Source organism: Nerophis lumbriciformis, linkage group LG07 (assembly GCF_033978685.3).
Source record: "Nerophis lumbriciformis linkage group LG07, RoL_Nlum_v2.1, whole genome shotgun sequence".
NCBI lineage: Eukaryota > Metazoa > Chordata > Actinopteri > Syngnathiformes > Syngnathidae > Nerophis > Nerophis lumbriciformis.
In genome coordinates, this window is record NC_084554.2 from 30,642,340 (window position 1) to 30,660,000 (window position 17,661).

General features: G+C 39.7%; 2 protein-coding genes across 2 annotated transcripts in view; both read right to left on the reverse strand.

Moving 5' to 3' along the window:
• Window positions 1-948: 948 nt before the first annotated feature.
• On the reverse strand, window positions 949-5,016 carry LOC133609676 (lipocalin-like). The gene is made up of 6 exons (XM_061965504.2): window positions 4,848-5,016; window positions 4,644-4,783; window positions 4,450-4,529; window positions 2,529-2,642; window positions 1,251-1,352; window positions 949-1,168 (listed from the first exon to the last, which is right to left on the reverse strand). The coding sequence occupies exons 1-6, from the start codon at window positions 4,941-4,943 to the stop codon at window positions 1,149-1,151; spliced, it is 552 nt and encodes a 183-aa protein (XP_061821488.1). The 5' UTR covers window positions 4,944-5,016; the 3' UTR covers window positions 949-1,148.
• A 5,592-nt stretch (window positions 5,017-10,608) lies between these two features.
• Window positions 10,609-17,661, reverse strand: part of c8g (complement component 8, gamma polypeptide) — a 7,945-nt gene continuing 892 nt past the window's right edge. The window contains exons 2-7 of the mRNA XM_061964755.2: window positions 16,621-16,766; window positions 16,454-16,524; window positions 16,269-16,376; window positions 16,100-16,204; window positions 13,544-13,579; window positions 10,609-10,709 (exon numbers count right to left, since the gene is read on the reverse strand). Of these exons, the coding sequence (XP_061820739.1) occupies window positions 10,690-10,709; window positions 13,544-13,579; window positions 16,100-16,204; window positions 16,269-16,376; window positions 16,454-16,524; window positions 16,621-16,766 (486 nt within the window). The 3' untranslated portion in view covers window positions 10,609-10,689. The remainder of the gene's footprint in view (window positions 10,710-13,543; window positions 13,580-16,099; window positions 16,205-16,268; window positions 16,377-16,453; window positions 16,525-16,620; window positions 16,767-17,661) is intronic.

Below are 17,661 nucleotides of genomic sequence, written 5' to 3' on the forward strand. Positions count from 1 at the left end.
ACAGGTATCTGCAGCCTGCCCATACGGCTAGCGGAATTGTACAGACTCTAGTTAATTGTGGTATACAGTAGGGAAGGGCGTTCCCTACTCTAGGGAGTAAGGTTGTGTGAGAGTAAGGTCAGGTTTAATCATTTTGCAATGCAGTCCATTTAAAATGATAGAAAGCGCCACTCTACATAGCAACTGACGCTGTGGTGGTCAAAGTTGGAATTGCCCCAAAACACATTATTAGATATTCAACACTCTACTGCCGTCTGGCGGCCAAAGTGGATAGTGCATCCCCCCAATTTGTCACGTTGCATGTGTCAGGTAAGCCGCGACGAATAGGGCCATATATGTACGGTAGATGTCATTTTAAAAAAACAACATTAAACTGAACTCAATGATGATAGAAATCAGTCATAGTTTTCTATCAGGTGAGTGCGACACTCATCTTCCAAATGTTCCATTGCCCCATGTCCCGTATTGACACAGATTACACAAGGCTGTCCTTTTTTTGTCAGACCCCATGCTTTTGAATAAATACACATTTGAAAACCTCATTCCAAAAATATGCCATTTTTCCAACATCAATCAGCAATGACCTCACCTGTTGTACGTCTATATTCTTTTGAGGTGGCGTCAAGTCCACAGGGTCCACCTTTGTCTTCTTGCGAGGTCGCCTTTTGGGTCTGGGCCGACTCTCCAAAAATGTTATTCATTTATTACCAATAAGTCTCATTAAATGATTAAAATGACCTTAAAATATATTCATTTGGATATTACTCATGCTGTTTTTATTTATGTACAATTAAATTCATGAATAGCTTTGAATACACATATACTAATATATATATATATATATATATATATATATATATATATATATATATATATATATATATATATATATATAAATTCAACAAAACTCTTTCCTTCATGCAAATTTCTATTGAAAGGGAACAAAAAGACTGGCTCATTTTTTTTTATTGCAGAAATTACATTTTTTTTTAAATGACAAAAACAGGTTAAAAAAGTTTGAAAGATTGCTTTGTTTCTCTGCAGTGTGTTGTGTTGTATTGCAGTTGAATTAAGTCGTTAGTGTTTGTGTGTCAGGTGCAATACGAGCAGGTGGAAGTCGTCAAAAAAACGAGATGGAGGAAGTTTGATCAGGCCTCAGCACATTCAGCTACAAGAAGAACAAGAAGTTAGTCAATATAAGGTAACTAAAAGACATGAAAATATGTTGTTGTTTTTTATGTTTTCCATACCAGCTTTGGGCAGAATTACAATATTTTCAGGCAGGACTCCATTTCCTGAAGAAAAGTCTGTGAACTTCTGCTGATGAGCTGCACTCACATCAGTAGAACGACCTGAAAATGATCAAGTTCACTTGACTTGCTCAACACTAAAGACTGAATATTACCTCCTACAAGTTATGTCCTATTTCCTACGTCTTTACCTCTTACATCCTTCACATCCTACATCCTTCAAATCTTGTGTCCTAAGCCTTACTACCTACATCTTGCATTCATATGTTTTACATCCTATGTCCTACATCCTACTACCTATGTCATACATCATGCGTCCTACATCCTTTGCCCTGCATTCCAACATCATACAGTACGTCCTTCACATCCTAAGTCCTACATTCCATATAATCCACCTTATATCCTATATCCTACATCCTTAAAATCGTACGTCCTGCATCCTATGTCTTACATCAGGGGTCCCCAAACTACGGCCCGCGGGCCGGATCCGGCCCGTCGGCGTCCAAAATCCGGCCCGCTGGAAGTCCCAAGTTAAAAAAAGTTATTTTATTATTTTTTTTATTTTTTTTATTATTTTTTAAAATCTGTCCTTTCTAATCAATTTTCTACCACTTGTTACTATCGGTGTCTCCTAGCCGCTCAGGCGAATCATATTGTCTAAAAATGCATTTTCCCATCGATAACGTGACATCATCGCGCTCGGATATATATATATATATATATATATATATATATATATATATAACTTTTTTTTAACCCAATGCGGCCCCCGAGTCAAAAAGTTTGGGGACCCTTGTCTTACATCTTACATCCATGTCATATCGTATGTCCTACATCCTACGTCTTATATCCTGCGTCTTAGTTCCTACGTTTTACATCCTTCACATCCTGCAGTCCACGTCTTACATCCTACTTCCTGTGTCCTTTACCCTACTTCACACATCCTACGTCCTACATCCTACAACCTGTGTCATTGTCATATATTATGTGTCCTACATTCTAGGCCATACATCTGGCAACCTATGTGATACACCATGTGTCCTACATCCTTTCCCTTCATTTCTGCATCTGGAGTTCATTCGCATCCTACGTCCTACGTCCTACATCCGACATATACCTCCTACGTCTTCTGTCCTTCACATCCTAAATTCCTGTGTCCGACATCCTACATTCCAACGTTCTACACTCCTACGTCTTACATCCTACGGTCTGCGCCCTACATCTTAAATCCTTCACCCTACGTCCTACATATTCCTGCGTGGTTTCGAGGTGACTTACTGTAAAGCTTGTCGACAACTTCGGACACGCCGTCCTTTGTCTTGATGTTGTGGATCAGAGCGAAGTCGTCGTAGATGATGTCAACGATCGTTATGTCGTTGTCGTTGTTCCAAACTTGTAAACAAAAAAATAAAATCTCACGTAATAGACGCAATATTGAACATCCATGCAGTGTCCATAAATATGTTGAACTGAGTTAAAACTCTCTCCAAAATGTGGACTTCCCAGTCACTGCAAATAATTTGCCACTTGCCATGATTTAAAATGTCATTCCTGGATATTTCCCTCGTTTAAAATGTATTCACTTATTTTTAGTCATTGACTTTACAGCATAATCTTAATTTTAGCATGAATAATTATATTATGTTTATTCTAGTTAAAAAAAAACATAACAATTGAGAAAATAACTATTCAAATAAGATAATTTGCTTTTCCCTACATAAAATTATTTTTTAAATATCCTGCAACATCCCGAGGATGCTTAATTTAGGAATTACAAGTTGAATAATGCTTTTGTTTTCAGAATAAAATATTTATTTCTATGTTGAAAGTCCTGCTTATTTCTTGATGTACAAGTTTTAATTTAGGATGTCTTATCAAGTAACATTAAATAGCTGCATGGACAGATCATTTCACTAGTTTTTAGTATTTTTTTCCTAATATCTAGTTGTTTTATCTCATAATGTGTCATCAGTGGTGGAGTTTTAGTCCACATGTTAATTTTCATAATTTTAATGAATATACCGCTAACTTAGATTGTAGTACTTTAGTAAATCGGTCTAACACAGGTGTGTCAAAGTCAAGGCCCGCGGGCCCGTGAATGAATGATCAATGGCCTCTGAGATAATAGTATTAGAACCGGCCCGCAGGCCACAGCCGCCTGTTGCTGTTTTGCACGCACCAATATGGGACCCCATCAAGTCATAAAAATGGGGTTCAACAGTAAACTTTTGGGGTCACACTTTTTTGTAAGCGTTTTGAAAACAAATGATAAATGAATGCATTATCCTTTTATATCTCACATTCTATATTGTGTTTTGGAAAAGGTTGTTATAAACGTTACTTCATTCATTCAAAATAATAATACAAAAGAAAACACATTGTAATGCATATGTAAATGTATTCAGTTATAAACATTCAATCACTTTCTTCTTTCTTTCCTTGGATTCAAACTTTACCGCTGCGGGTAGTTTTTTTCTATATTTTTATTGTTATATTTTCAGAATGTGTTTGTTCCCTTTTTGGCCAAAGTAAGACAAAGAAAACAATCTGAAGTTGTCTTTATTTTTTAGTTTTAATGCCATGATATTAATAGTCAGGCCCGCGTGTGCACAGATTTTACTCCATGCGGCCCCTGAGCTAAAAATGAGTCTGACACCCCTGGTCTAACAGATAAGTCCCTGGGGTTATTTAAGGAAATAATAATACAATTAAATTAAAGTACAACCTCAGTAAACGGTTCATTATAATAATCCATTCATCCATTTTCTACTGCTTGTCCCTTTTGAGGTCGCGGGGGGTGCTGGAGCCTATCTCAGCTGAACATAAAATATATTGTTATTATGACTAAAATTTAATACAAAAATACAATAATTAAAACATTATTTTGGGGGCGGGGGCAATGCAAAGTTGACATAATCACAGCATTGGCCCAGATATAAGACAACCCTTCTTTTCTTAGACTCAAAGTGAGAAACCAAAAAAATTACTTTTTTAAATTTTTTCATTTAACACTATTTTAATCTTTAGACCCGGAATAAAAAGCGACCCAGCCTGTCATTTCCCAACTTTTTAAAGAGAAAAATATTGCTTATTTCATATATTAGATAAATACAGTGTTATTATTATTTGTTCATTTTTTACAATCCTGGTTGGTAAATTGTTGTCGTCAATGTTGCATCCTGCCGTCATGTTGACTTACCTTGGCTGTGGAAGGTGAAGCGTCCAGGGGTGTCAGTTTTTTGAGCCAGATGAGTCATCCTCCAGCACGTGCCGTCGTCCCTTGAGAAGACGGTCAACATTTACCACACCAAGAAGTACTTTTGCCACCATACTTGCACACTGCATGCAGTGTTGCTTCTACTGGAACCTTGATTCTATCTATAAGGGACTCACTTGATGTTGGCGTAGGTGAGGTCCAAGTCTCCTCCATCGGTCGCCACAACCGTGGCGGTGCCCATCTTCATGTTGGCCCTGTGATTGACAAACCAAGGGGCGTTGGTGGCAATGCCAACCAGGTACCACTTTCCTGCCATCTGAGGTCAGGAGTAAATGCATGTCAAATACAGAAAAAAACGGTCATGTCTTTTGTTGCTTTACCCTCTGCAGATCGAAATTCTGAACGGGCACAATGTCGGCGAAAGCAGCCAGTGTGCACATGAGTGCGGCCAGCATCCTCACGAGTGTGTTCGCCATGGCGTCTCCTGGGTTGTGAGCTGCTCTTCTTGTGGAGAGGTGAGGAGTTAAAGCCTGTTGTGTCTTCTTATATCCTGCAGTGTCCCGCCCCCAAACCCCCCTTTGTCTCCTCCTCCTACATTACAAAACTCTGTGGCAGTGCAAATCACTGCTGTTATACAAGTGGTGTGTGTGGAGGGGAGGGGAATATAAGGTTCTTTATTTTATCTACACACCCCCACATTTGAAATATTTGGGCCTGGGTTATCTAAACAAGTTGTTTTGCAAGAGTGCAAATGTGTTCCCCGCATGGTTCCAAAAACACACAATCATTCTCTATCGCTTTAAAATCATGCATTTTCTTTTGGGTTTCGTGCATTTTAAAGTGTGCATTTCATCGTTTCATCGCAATAGCAATTCTTTGGCTACCCCTGTGGTAAATTTTAAATATGCTTTATAAATAAAGTTGATTTGATTTGACTGTGTATCTTTGTAGATGATGTGACGCAGTGACGTGCGGTGAGGTTCATGACTGGTGAGGCACTGACTTCATCACAGTCAGATTTACAAACATATGAACCCTAAAGAGTATCTTATTCACCATTTGATTGGCAGCAGTTAACGGGTTATGTTTAAAAGCTCATACCAGCATTCTTCCCTGCTTGGCACTCAGCATCAAGGGTTGGAATTGGGGGTTAAATCACCAACAATTATTCCCGGGCGCGGCGCCGCTGCTGCCCACTGCTCCCCTCACCTCCCAGGGGGTGAACAAGGGATGGGTCAAATGCAGAGGACAAATTTCACCACACCTAGTGTGTGTGTGACAATCATTGGTACTTTAACTAAACTTTAACTTTACACATACAAACTGTAGCACACAAAAAAGCACATTTAATTAAAAAAACGTTATTATGGTCTTACCTTTACTTATAAGTGCGGGAATAGTGGTGTTCGTGTTGGAGGAGTTGTGAATGAATGAAATATGAAATCTGTGCTGCAGTCTGCAGATATACCTAATGTTGTGTCCCTGCAGTCGTTCACGGCTCCTCCGGCGCGAGCAATGTTGTTTTTGCACTTTTTGGCTTCTTGTTAAGAGACTTTTTTTTGGGTGGATTCGGTCTTGCACGTGGAGGGTTTGGGTGTGGGCTTTGGTTGGTGTGGCGCTCCCGTCGGGGGGTGCAGTCTGCAGCGGAGGTGCATTAACCGGCACCAGGAGGCGGATTACTGCGAGCATCAGCCAGTGCGTCTTCGCAGCAGTTTTATGATTGCTCAGCACAAGAAATACGTTACACACATACAGTTGTTGACAAAATACACTGTACATTATATACCTCAGCTAACTAAACTATGGAAATGTATAATATAGTTCATATAGCAATACGGTCTCACTGCACAGCAGGCCAGCAGTTAGCCGAGTCCGCAATCCATGGTGAGGTACAATTGAGTGACGTGCCTCAACTGGCTGCTGATCACCGCACCGTCTCTTCTCAGTATTTGAACGGCAAATGTGAAAATTCAGCGATTTTGAATAAAAATAATCTAAAACTGGTGAAGTTAAATGGAAAATAACTTTATAGTATAATCACTGGATACATATAACAATTTAATACATTTTTTTTCTTTTTACATTTTTTTTCTTTCCATGATGGCAGGTGAGGCATCAGTGACCGCACGTCACTGATGTTACGTATGTAAAAAAAAAAACAAAAAAACACGTTAGTGCACCTGTCAAGGAAAATGAGCCAATTACATAAATAACATCCTGTGATTTGATTTTGATACTATTTTTTTTTCTTGATAGATTAAAAATTAACACCAATGAGTTGACTGATGACAATTATCACATCATTTATTCAGAAAGTATATAGAATACTATTAACCGCAACATATAAGTGTAAAAAAAACAAAACATTATGATTTGTACATTTTCAGAATGTGCTTGTTCTATTTTAAACAAAGAAAACAATCTGAAGGTGTCTTATTTTTAAGTTATCGTGCCGTGATTTTACCAGTCCGGCTCACTTGGGAGTAGATTTTTCTCCATGTGGCCCCCCATCTAAAATGAGTTTGACACCCCTGCTCTAAAATCCTACAGACACATTTGCCTGAAAGGACAATTTAAAGTCTTTATACATGTGCTTTGACTGTAGAAAACATACAAACTCCTCACTAAAAGCTGGAATTGAATCTAGAACACAGCTGTGTGTCAGAAATGCTCACTATACATACACAACCGCGCTACCGACATATGAAAAAAATTGTCTCTCCAATTCTCAGAAGAACTGAGCAAATTATGGGCCTATCTTGCCGACGGAGAGCTTTAGCATTTTAGCATTTTGCACATCACATTTAGATTTAGCACTTTGGCAACCATGGTATGACGTAAGATTTTCCCATGTTATCGCAATGCCGCACCGGTTACTAGCATAATGGCTGTTAGCATTATAAGCTATCAGCATTGGTAGCATTCACATTTTTTGGATTCTCCTAAAATTAAAAGACACTGAAGACTTTATGAACACACTATCTATACTGTTAGCGTTTTAACAATTTGCATCTCACATTGAGATTCAGCACTTTAGCAAACACCAATTGGTTCAATGTTCCCATGTTATCACAATGTAGCTAAGCAGATTACTAGCATGCTAGGTGTTAGCATATTTATCTAAAATAATTTGTAGCATTCACATTTTACTGGATTTCTTCAAAATTAAAATAGTGGACAGTCAAGATTTAACATCCATACGACCTACATTCTTAACATTTTAGAATTGTGCATATTACATTGATTTTTAGCCCTTTAGCAACTATTAATTTACACAAAAGATGTTTCCATGTTATTGTAATGTAGCTGCTAGCATGCTCGGGGTTAGCATTGTTTGCTATCAGCATTGGTAGCATTCACATTTTGTTGGGATTCTGCCAAAATTAAAATAAGTGACCCTGAAGATTTCACATCCATACTACCTGTATTCTTAACATTTGAGAATGTTGCATATTACTTTGAGATTTAGCCCTTTGGCAGCCATCAATTTATGCAAGACATGTTTCCACCAACATGTCTTCCTATGAGGAAGCAGTGCCTGGGGAGTCTGTGGTGGGCTCTTCTATTTCTGGGGCTGAGGTTGCTGAGGTAGTTAAAAAGCTCCTCAGTGGCAAGGCCCCAGGGGTAGATGAGATCCGCCCGGAGTTCCTTAATGCTCTGGATGCTGTGGGGCTGTCTTGGTTGACAAGACTCTGCAGCATCGCGTGGACATCGGGGGCGGTACCTCTGGATTGGCAGACCGGGGTGGTGGTTCCTCTCTTTAAGAAGGGGAACCGGAGGGTGTGTTCTAACTATCGTGGGATCACACTCCTCAGCCTTCCCGGTAAGGTCTATTCAGGTGTACTGGAGAGGAGGCTACGCCGGATAGTCGAACCTCGGATTCAGGAGGAACAGTGTGGTTTTCGTCCTGGTCGTGGAACTGTGGACCAGCTCTATACTCTCGGCAGGGTCTTTGAGGGTGCATGGGAGTTTGCCCAACCAGTCTACATGGGTTTTGTGGACTTGGAGAAGGCATTCGACCGTGTCCCTCGGGAAGTCCTGTGGGGAGTGCTCAGAGAGTATAGGGTATCGGACTGTCTGATTGTGGCAGTCCGCTCCCTGTATGCTCAGTGCCAGAGCTTGGTCCGCATTGCCGGCAGTAAGTCGGACACGTTTCCAGTGAGGGTTGGACTCCGCCAAGGCTGCCCTTTGTCACCGATTCTGTTCATAACTTTTATGGACAGAATTTCTAGGCGCAGTCAAGGCGTTGAGGGGATCTGGTTTGGTGGCTGCAGGATTAGGTCTCTGCTTTTTGCAGATGATGTGGTCCTGATGGCTTCATCTGGCCAGGATCTTCAGCTCTCACTGGATCGATTCGCAGCCGAGTGTGAAGCGACTGGGATGAGAATCAGCACCTCCAAGTCCGAGTCCATGGTTCTCGCCCGGAAAAGGGTGGAGTGCCATCTCCGGGTTGGGGAGGAGATCTTGCCCAAAGTGGAGGAGTTCAAGTACCTCGGAGTCTTGTTCACGAGTGAGGGAAGAATGGATCGTGAGATCGACAGGCGGATCGGTGCGGCGTCTTCAGTAATGCGGACGCTGTATCGATCCGTTGTGGTGAAGAAGGAGCTGAGCCGGAAGGCAAAGCTCTCAATTTACCAGTCGATCTACGTTCCCATCCTCACCTATGGTCATGAGCTTTGGGTTATGACCGAAAGGACAAGATCACGGGTACAAGCGGCCGAAATGAGTTTCCTCCGCCGGGTGGCGGGGCTCTCCCTTAGAGATAGGGTGGGAAGCTCTGCCATCCGGGAGGAGCTCAAAGTAAAGCCGCTGCTCCTCCACATCGAGAGGAGCCAGATGAGGTGGTTCGGGCATCTGGTCAGGATGCCACCCGAACGCCTCCCTAGGGAGGTGTTTAGGGCACGTCCGACCGGTAGGAGGCCACGGGGAAGACCCAGGACACGTTGGGAAGACTATGTCTCCCGGCTGGCCTGGGAACGCCTCGGGGTCCCACAGGAAGAGCTGGACGAGGTGGCTGGGGAGAGGGAAGTCTGGGCTTCCCTGCTTAGGCTGCTGCCCCCGCGACCCGACCTCGGATAAGCGGAAGAAGATGGATGGATGGATGGATGTTTCCATGTTTTCGTAATGTAGCCACGGTAGTTGCTAGCATGCTAGGTATTAGCATTGTTAGCTATCAGCACTGGTATAATTTACATTTTGTTGGGATACTCCCATGATTAAAATAGGTGAAAGACCAGATTTTACGCACATACGAACTATATTGTTAGCATTTTGCATATCACATTTAACGCTTAAGCAACCACGTATTAAAGCAATCAGGAGATGTTCCCACGTAATGACAAAGTATCCACAAGGTTACTAGCAGGTTAGCTATTAGCACTGTTAGCTATCAGCATTGGTAACTTTCACATTTTGTTGGGATTCTCCCAAACTTAAAATAGGTTCCATTCAAGACTTTATGAACACACTACCTATATTGTTAGCATTTTGCAATCCACATTGATATTTAGCACTTTTTTAACCATGTATTGAAGCAAGAACTCTCCCGATGTAATGACAAAGCACAGGTTGCAAGCATGCTAGATATTAGCATTGTTAGCAATGACCTTTTGTTGGGATTATCCCAGAATTAAAAGTATTGTCAGGTAGGACTTTACGTCAATATGTGCCAGTTTGAGCATTTCACAATTTTGCACATCACATTAGCAACCATCTTACGAACAAAGATATGTTTCCATGTCATCACAATGTATCCACATAGGCTGTTAGTATGTGAGCTGTTAGCATTTTCATTTCAAAATAGTTGAAAAGGTAAACCTTGAAATCCCATTGGTAACAGGCCTGTCAACAGTTTCAGCCGGAAATGTTTTCTTTAATTACAAAAAAATAGATGCATGCTAATCGCTATATTGTTTATTTTTTTTAGAGGGAATGGATCACAAAGTCAAATTAATGTAATTAATGTGCATGTTTTTGAATTATTATTTGGAGGCAAGACGGGCACCAACATGAAGTGCACTGGTTGTGTAACACACACACACACACACACACACACTTTCATGCACATCTGGGCTTCATTAAAGTCCACATTGAACACACCTCAGAATTGGCTCTTAAATATTAAAAGAAAGCATGTCATACTAAAGATGCTGGATCATTTTTATTTCCAAATATTCCCATTTTTCAAATCCATTATTGATTTATTATCCCTCCACCCTTGGATCAGCATGTGGGGACACAGTCTGGAAGACAAAGACAGACAGGTTAAATTCCATCGTCTGCTGTTGGATTCATCAGCTGGTCCTGAATAACGCCTTGTCAGCTAAGTTGAAATTGATGATTGTTACACAAGCTAACACGTGACAGGCAAATGTGCTGTTTGGGGAAGCGGGGGCAGGGGAGGTCAGTGCAGTTCAGCATGTCTCTCTCTCTCTTCCGTGATATAACACTTCTTACAAAAGTTAGTCTTTTGTAACTGAAATATTCTTAACAATTTAAGTAGAAATGTGACACAAAAATGCAGGAGGCTTTCGCAAAAAAAACAAAAAAACATGCATTTTACACCAAATGTCGTGCATTGGCATTAAATGAACTGCAATATTCAGTATAGCCACCCTGTTGTGTTGAAAGTGATGGTTCTTTCATTATCTGATCGCAGAACCACCTCAGAAAACATTTGGCTCCATAATGACCAAGAGTGAAATACAGTAGCGTATTACGCCTACGTATTCATTAAAAACAAGGCAAAGGTTTTATTTAACAAGCATATATAATATGTTTGGTCACTGTAACATTACGCACAGTTTGATCAGTAACACTGTGTTTGAATTTAGGTAAATAAAACACTGCACTTAAATTATGCAGTACATTACAATTTCTAATAAGTGATTATTTGGCGTACCCCTCGATGGAGCCCTAGTGTAGTAGTTTAAGTAATAGTTGATTCTGTATCAATTTTGTAAAAGCCCTTATGAACATATTTAATGATGGTCTCAAAGTAGACGTGATATCATATTTTCCTGAAAAGCAGAGTCCCCTGCAGTGGACATAACTCTGACCAAAAAAAAAATAGACCAAAGACAAGTGTCCACTGCAGAGGACGGCGATTCTCAGGAAGATATTCATCCAAATACAAGACGACTTGACCCCTCTTTTCTAAACCTGTTTTCAATAAATATAATTTTTAATACAGAATAAAACCATGTTAATGATGTTCCATGATATAACTGATAGTGTTAAAAATGATTATCATACATTATGCCTCAGCTTGTCTGCCAAAATGACCATCGTCACTTTGTTTGCCAACACGTGTGTGTGTGTGTGTGTGTGTGTGTGTGTGTGTGTGTGTGTGTGTGTGTGTGTGTGTGTGTGTGTGTGTGTGTGTGTGTGTGTGTGTGTGTGTGTGTGTGTGTGTGTGTGTGTGTGTGTGTGACCAGAAGAAAAGCTCAGACTCATACTGAGCTTTGACAATGAATCTGTAGACCACATGTGTCATGGCCAGATTCAGTGTGGTTCGCCATGTCATTTAAAGTGGCCTGCTACGTCATTCGTAGTGGTCCGCCACATCATTGAAAATGGCCGGTCACTTTGTTTAATGTGGTCTTCCATGTCATTCAATGTGGTCCTCTTAAAAGGGAACTTCACTTTTTTGGGGGAATTTTGCCTATCGTTCACAATCATTATGAGAGACAAGAAGACAAAACGTTTTTGTTTTTATGCAGTCTAACATATAAAAAAATGGCAATGCAGCTAATGGGAGCAATCAATTCTAACTCTAAATCCCTTTAAAAATGCATTCAAAAACCATCAACAATACTTCATTTACATTCGTAACCTGAATAATAACCAATCTGTAGCAACATTGTTATTGTAAGAGCGAACGCTGAGGAACTCTTATTCTATCGTAGTAACACATCACCATGTTACGGTATTAGCCGTAAAAGCTAACTACGGCTAGATATAAGCTTCAACAACATGAAACGCGTTTGAGTTTGTAATACACAACACTGCAATAAAACACCAATCTGTACTAATTGAAAAACATGAACAATCATATTACTGTATCTGTAAAGTATTAGCCCACTTTTCGTGTTTTGTTTGTACACAGCTAGCAAGACAGCGTATGTATTGTAGTTGTAATGACACGCATGGCGTGCTGCGTGTATCATGATCAATATTAAAATGTGACTCACTCAATGGACAGTTGTTCGTCTGGGGACATTTTTTTCCGGATTATTGTAGGGTAAGCACTCCATTTATGTCGAAATAGCTTGTCTCCAACGTCCATATTTATAGCGTCAGAATCGCTTTCAAATCCTCTTTCGGCTTCCGTCTGCTCCAATGTCTCACTCTTCCTTCGTGCTCACTTCTAATAAGCAGCAGTATATTTAGCTACAAAAATATTAGGTTGTGAATCCTCATTTATCCAAAAGTAGTCATCTTTTTTGTTTTTTACCAAGTCTGCCATGATTAGGAAACACACTCGTTTTTTGATTCCAGAAGTAGGAAAGAGAAATCAATGCGTGGAAGAAGAAAAAAATCAGTCCTGGAAATTATTAAAATTATCAAAATACAGTAACTATTGAACATATTACACATTGTTATGAACGTGTCTGTTACTAGTATTACATAAAAACTTGCAGTGTGTATATAAAACGTTGATGGAGGGTTTTTAAGTTGTTTACGAGGGCTTTGAAGGCTACAACAGTGACTCCCATTAGCCGCAACTTTCAAGCGTTTTTATCACCTTTAAAATCGTAAAAAAAAAAAAGTTTTTACCAAGACGCTTTCTTGTCTCTCATAAGGATTTTGAATGATAGGCAAAATTCCAAAAAAAACTGCAGTTCCCCTTTAAGGTAGCTATAATTGCCATGTGGTCCTTAATTTAAAAAAAGAGCTTGACACCTCTGGTCCTATTTAGAGGACATTTGTATTGGTTTATATATTATGTCGGAGTTATACATTTTGGAAAAAAAATTTAGACTTTTGTCTAGGCAATAAATACCATCGTACAGTCAGTTCATTACTATTGTTACTACTGCAAAATGTACTGTAACAAAAAAAACTCACTACTTACTTATTTTGTGGTGCTGGTCCACATCACCACAGTGACCTAAAAGTAAATACAACATTTGCATCCCAATAATATTAATAATAACAGCAAACCTTCAAAGTCTCAGGCAAAAAGTCATAGAGTTAACCAAACATTTTTGAGAAAAAAATACCCTGAATAGACAAACAAAAACTTGGAGTTCAAATCTTGAAAGGAAAACCACTTTAATCCACTTTTTTTTTTTACTGTTCTTATGCTGTTCTTATTCGTCCTAGCAATACCTATAGAAGACCAGCAGGTGGCAATATTCAAAGGCTATTTACTTTATTTAAGTTTAATCATGCAGTGCTTAACTTTTATTTGCACTTGTACATATTTAAAAAATATTTTAAATAGGGATGCGGTTTTCGTGAAAAAGTAAGTGATTGCCACTTGCCGATTGTCTTTTAATGCCGATCACAAACACTGATCCCTTATGGCCGACACTATTCAGACAAGTGACGAGCAGCTAATCATTTGTCTCCATACACAGTGAGGAGCCGCTCATCGAAGTCCATAGGAAATGGGATTTAAATACAGAAAAGCTAAACAAAAGCCGTCATTGACAACTAAACAGAAAAAAACAAAGTTACAATGGGCTAAGGAAAAGCAATCATGGACGATGGAAGACTGGATGCAAATCATATTCAGTGATGAATCGCAAATCTGCTTTGGGCAATGTGATGATGCTGGAACTTTTATTTGCTGCAGTTTCATTGAGATTTATGAAGACGACTGCCTAAAGAAAACATGCAAATTTCCACAGTCCTTAATGATATGCCAGGTAATGACACCGGTAAGATGGCTGTCATTACATCTTCAATAAATGTACAAGGATGCACGAATGTGAGGTTAATCCAAAATGTTACAGCAGAAAGTAGGCATCTAATAACAGGAAATCAACAAGTAGATTGATAAGAGTCTAGCGAAAAGCAAAATAACAATGTAACATATACAGTCGTTTACATACACTTGTGAAGAACATAATGTCATGTCTGTCTTGAGTTTCCAATAATTTCTACAACTCTTATTTTTTTGTGATAGAGTGATTGGAGCACATACTTGTTGGTCACAAAAAACATTCATGAAATTTGGTTCTTTTATGAATTCAATATGGGTCTACTGAAAATGTGACGAAATCTGCTGGGTCAAAAGTATACATACAGTAATGTTAATATTTGGTTACATGTCCCTTGGCAAGTTTCACTGCAATAAGGCGCTTTTGGTAGCCATCCACAAGCTTCTGGCAAGCTTCTGGTTGAATTTTTGACCACTTTCATGAAACAAAAATGTAGCTGTTTGGCCACAATACCCAGCAATATGTTTGGAGGAGAAAAGGTGAGGCCTTCAATCCCAGGAATACCATCCTACCGTCAAGCATGGTGGTGGTAGTATTATGCTTCAGGCCTGTTTTGCTGCCAATGGAACTGGTGCTTTACAGAGAGTAAATGGGACAATGAAAAAGGAGGATTACCTCCAAATTCTTCAGGACAACCTAAAATCATCACCCCGGAGGTTGGGTCTTGGGCGCAGTTGGGTGTTCCAACAGGACAATGACGTTAAAAGTGCTAAAGGAATGGCTAATTCAGGCTAAAATTAAGGTTTTACAATAGCCTTCCCAAAGTCCTGACTTAAATGTGTGGACAAAGCTGAAGAAACAAGTCCATGTCAGAAAACCAACAAATTTAGCTGAACTGCACCAATTTTGTCAAGAGGAGTGGTCAAAAATTCAACCAGAAGCTTGTGGATGGCTACCAAAAGCGCCTTTTTGCAGTGAAACTTGCCAAGGGACATGTAACCAAATATTAACATTGCTGTATGTATACTTTTGACCCAGCAGATTTGGTCACATTTTCAGTTGACCCATAATACATTCATAAAAGAACCAAACGTCATGAATGTTTTTTGTGACCAACAAGTATGTGCTCCAATCACTCTATCACAAAAAAATAAGAGTTGTAGAAATTATTGGAAACTCAAGACAGCCATGACATTATGTTCTTTACAAGTGTATGTATACTTTTGATCGCGACTGTGTATATATAGTTAATACATGTGATCAGTGTTTTATCGGCCCATCTCACTCATCGGCATCGGAATCAGCAGCATAAAACCTTGATTGGAACATCCCTAATCTAAAACAATAGGTATTACTACCAGGATTGGCAAATTACAATTAATTAGTATACTAGTAGATTAAACACAAATAATCACCATTTGCAACTGGATCCCTGGTGGTGTAATCGTTCACATGTTTCCCTTTAAGTTAGAAGGCATTGGTTCGATTGTGTGATGAAGTGAATTGCGGCATAAAAGTAAGCCAAAAACTGTTTTTGAATCGCTATGGTAACCCCCGACAGAGTATTTTTCACGGCCCTAACAACTTGGAAGTCAACAAGCGTCACCAAACAATCTCTGAGAGGTTCAACTGCATACTTTTATCTACTTACACATTAAAAAAGGCATTCTAGAGCTCTCTGGTACATTAACTTAGCTAATGGTGCATGATTATAATTACCAGGTAAATGAAATATGACCTACTGTATGTTGGGAAAGGGAAAAGGAACGCCAGTCCCAAGCTTTGCTTTTCAGCGAGCTGCTCAAACTTGCTCAGTATTGGTTCTGATAGGTTGTCCACAGATCTGCCTGAGTAGAAAGCACAAAAAGTGTTTATATTTGATATTTGAGTATGAGAGATTGTGGCACTCACTATAGAGTTTCATTGTGATCTTTCCTAATTTTTGGTAGCACAAGATGGCGTAGGAGCTGTAGTCGGTCTCTACAACCACGATGTCAGTGTTCAACTCAGCCCGAGATCCTTTGGCACAATATTAAACATATAAATCCAGAAAAGTACATTCATTATGTGGTTTTTTGGCAATGAGAGTGGGAGACCTTGAAGAGTCAGACGTCCGAGAGTCGGGGTCAGATCGTACACCTGCAGTATCTCCCAACACTGATGATTGCTGAAGAACGTATTGTTGTTGTTGTTGTTGTTTTCTGACTCAGAGCACTGTTTGTTTATCATGCAACACATTTGCAGATTATATTATTGCACTTACTGACGCGTTTTAGTGCTAACCAGCAGAGTTTGGGCTGAAGTGGGAGAGAAGGTGAGGGTCATGACAGTCGGTTCCACTTTGGTTCCGTGGTCCATCAGGTAGGAACATTTGGAGGCAGTGTTGAGAAGATACCATGTTCCTGTCATCTTACACACAAAAAAAACAATATTGGTAATTGGCCCTAGTGTGTGGATGTGAGTGTGAATGTTGTCTGTCTATCTGTGTTGGCCCTGCGATGAGATGGCGACTTGTCCAGGGTGTACCCCGCCTTCCGCCCAGATGTAGCTGAGATAGGCTCCAGCACACCCCGCGACTCCGAAAGGGACAAGCGGTAGAAAGTGGATGGATGGATAACATTTATGGTAATGCTATTTCTATATGTTCATTTTGAATGTATATGTATTAATATATTTTGTACTTGTTCTATTGCTAAACTATCACTGTTTAGTTTTTAGGAATTATAGGAGTGGTTCTCAATAGGTGGTCTGCGGACCAAGTCCTTTCTATAAATTTAATTATATGTGTGAACGCCAGTGCATTCACAAATATATTATTCTACACCAAAAATTCATAAATGTATTATTATTTTAATATTTTATTTATTTTTTAATCTTATAGCGCCCCAAGCCGGGATGTTGGCAAAATTCACAGATTGCACATAATTCCAAGTTTTCCAGGTAATTCTTCCCTTTTTGATGGCTTTCTTGTCCCCCAGTTTTCATCTGATTGGAACCGTTTACGTATCAAAATCTTTAGCTCAGCCAGTACACCAAAGTAACCATTAGTTTTCTTCCCCAAAACTCCCAGTTTACCCATTTTTTCAGGACACATTTCCCTTTTGAAAATGAATGGGCCAAATTTCAAACTTGCACAATTCCCACATCGCTCACCTGATTCAAACTGTTCCACCATTCACACACTCCACTCACCCTGGACATTCAAGTCAGCATGCATGGCGATTTTCAAAAATTCCCGGATTAATCGGAATTACCAGGAATTTCTCCCCATTGAAAATGAATGGGCAAAATACAAACTTTTACA

What these genes read in the sequence shown, in the direction of transcription:
- LOC133609676 (XM_061965504.2), bottom strand. Translation starts at nt 4,943, where the DNA reads ATGGCGAACACACTCGTGAGGATGCTGGCCGCACTCATGTGCACACTG. An exon ending in CTCACCTACGCCAACATCAA is followed by an intron (nt 4,530 to 4,643) that starts GTGAGTCCCTTA and finishes CGTCTTCTCAAG; the next exon opens with GGACGACGGCACGTGCTGGA. An exon ending in AGTTGTCGACAAGCTTTACA is followed by an intron (nt 1,353 to 2,528) that starts GTAAGTCACCTC and finishes GATCATTTTCAG; the next exon opens with GTCGTTCTACTGATGTGAGT.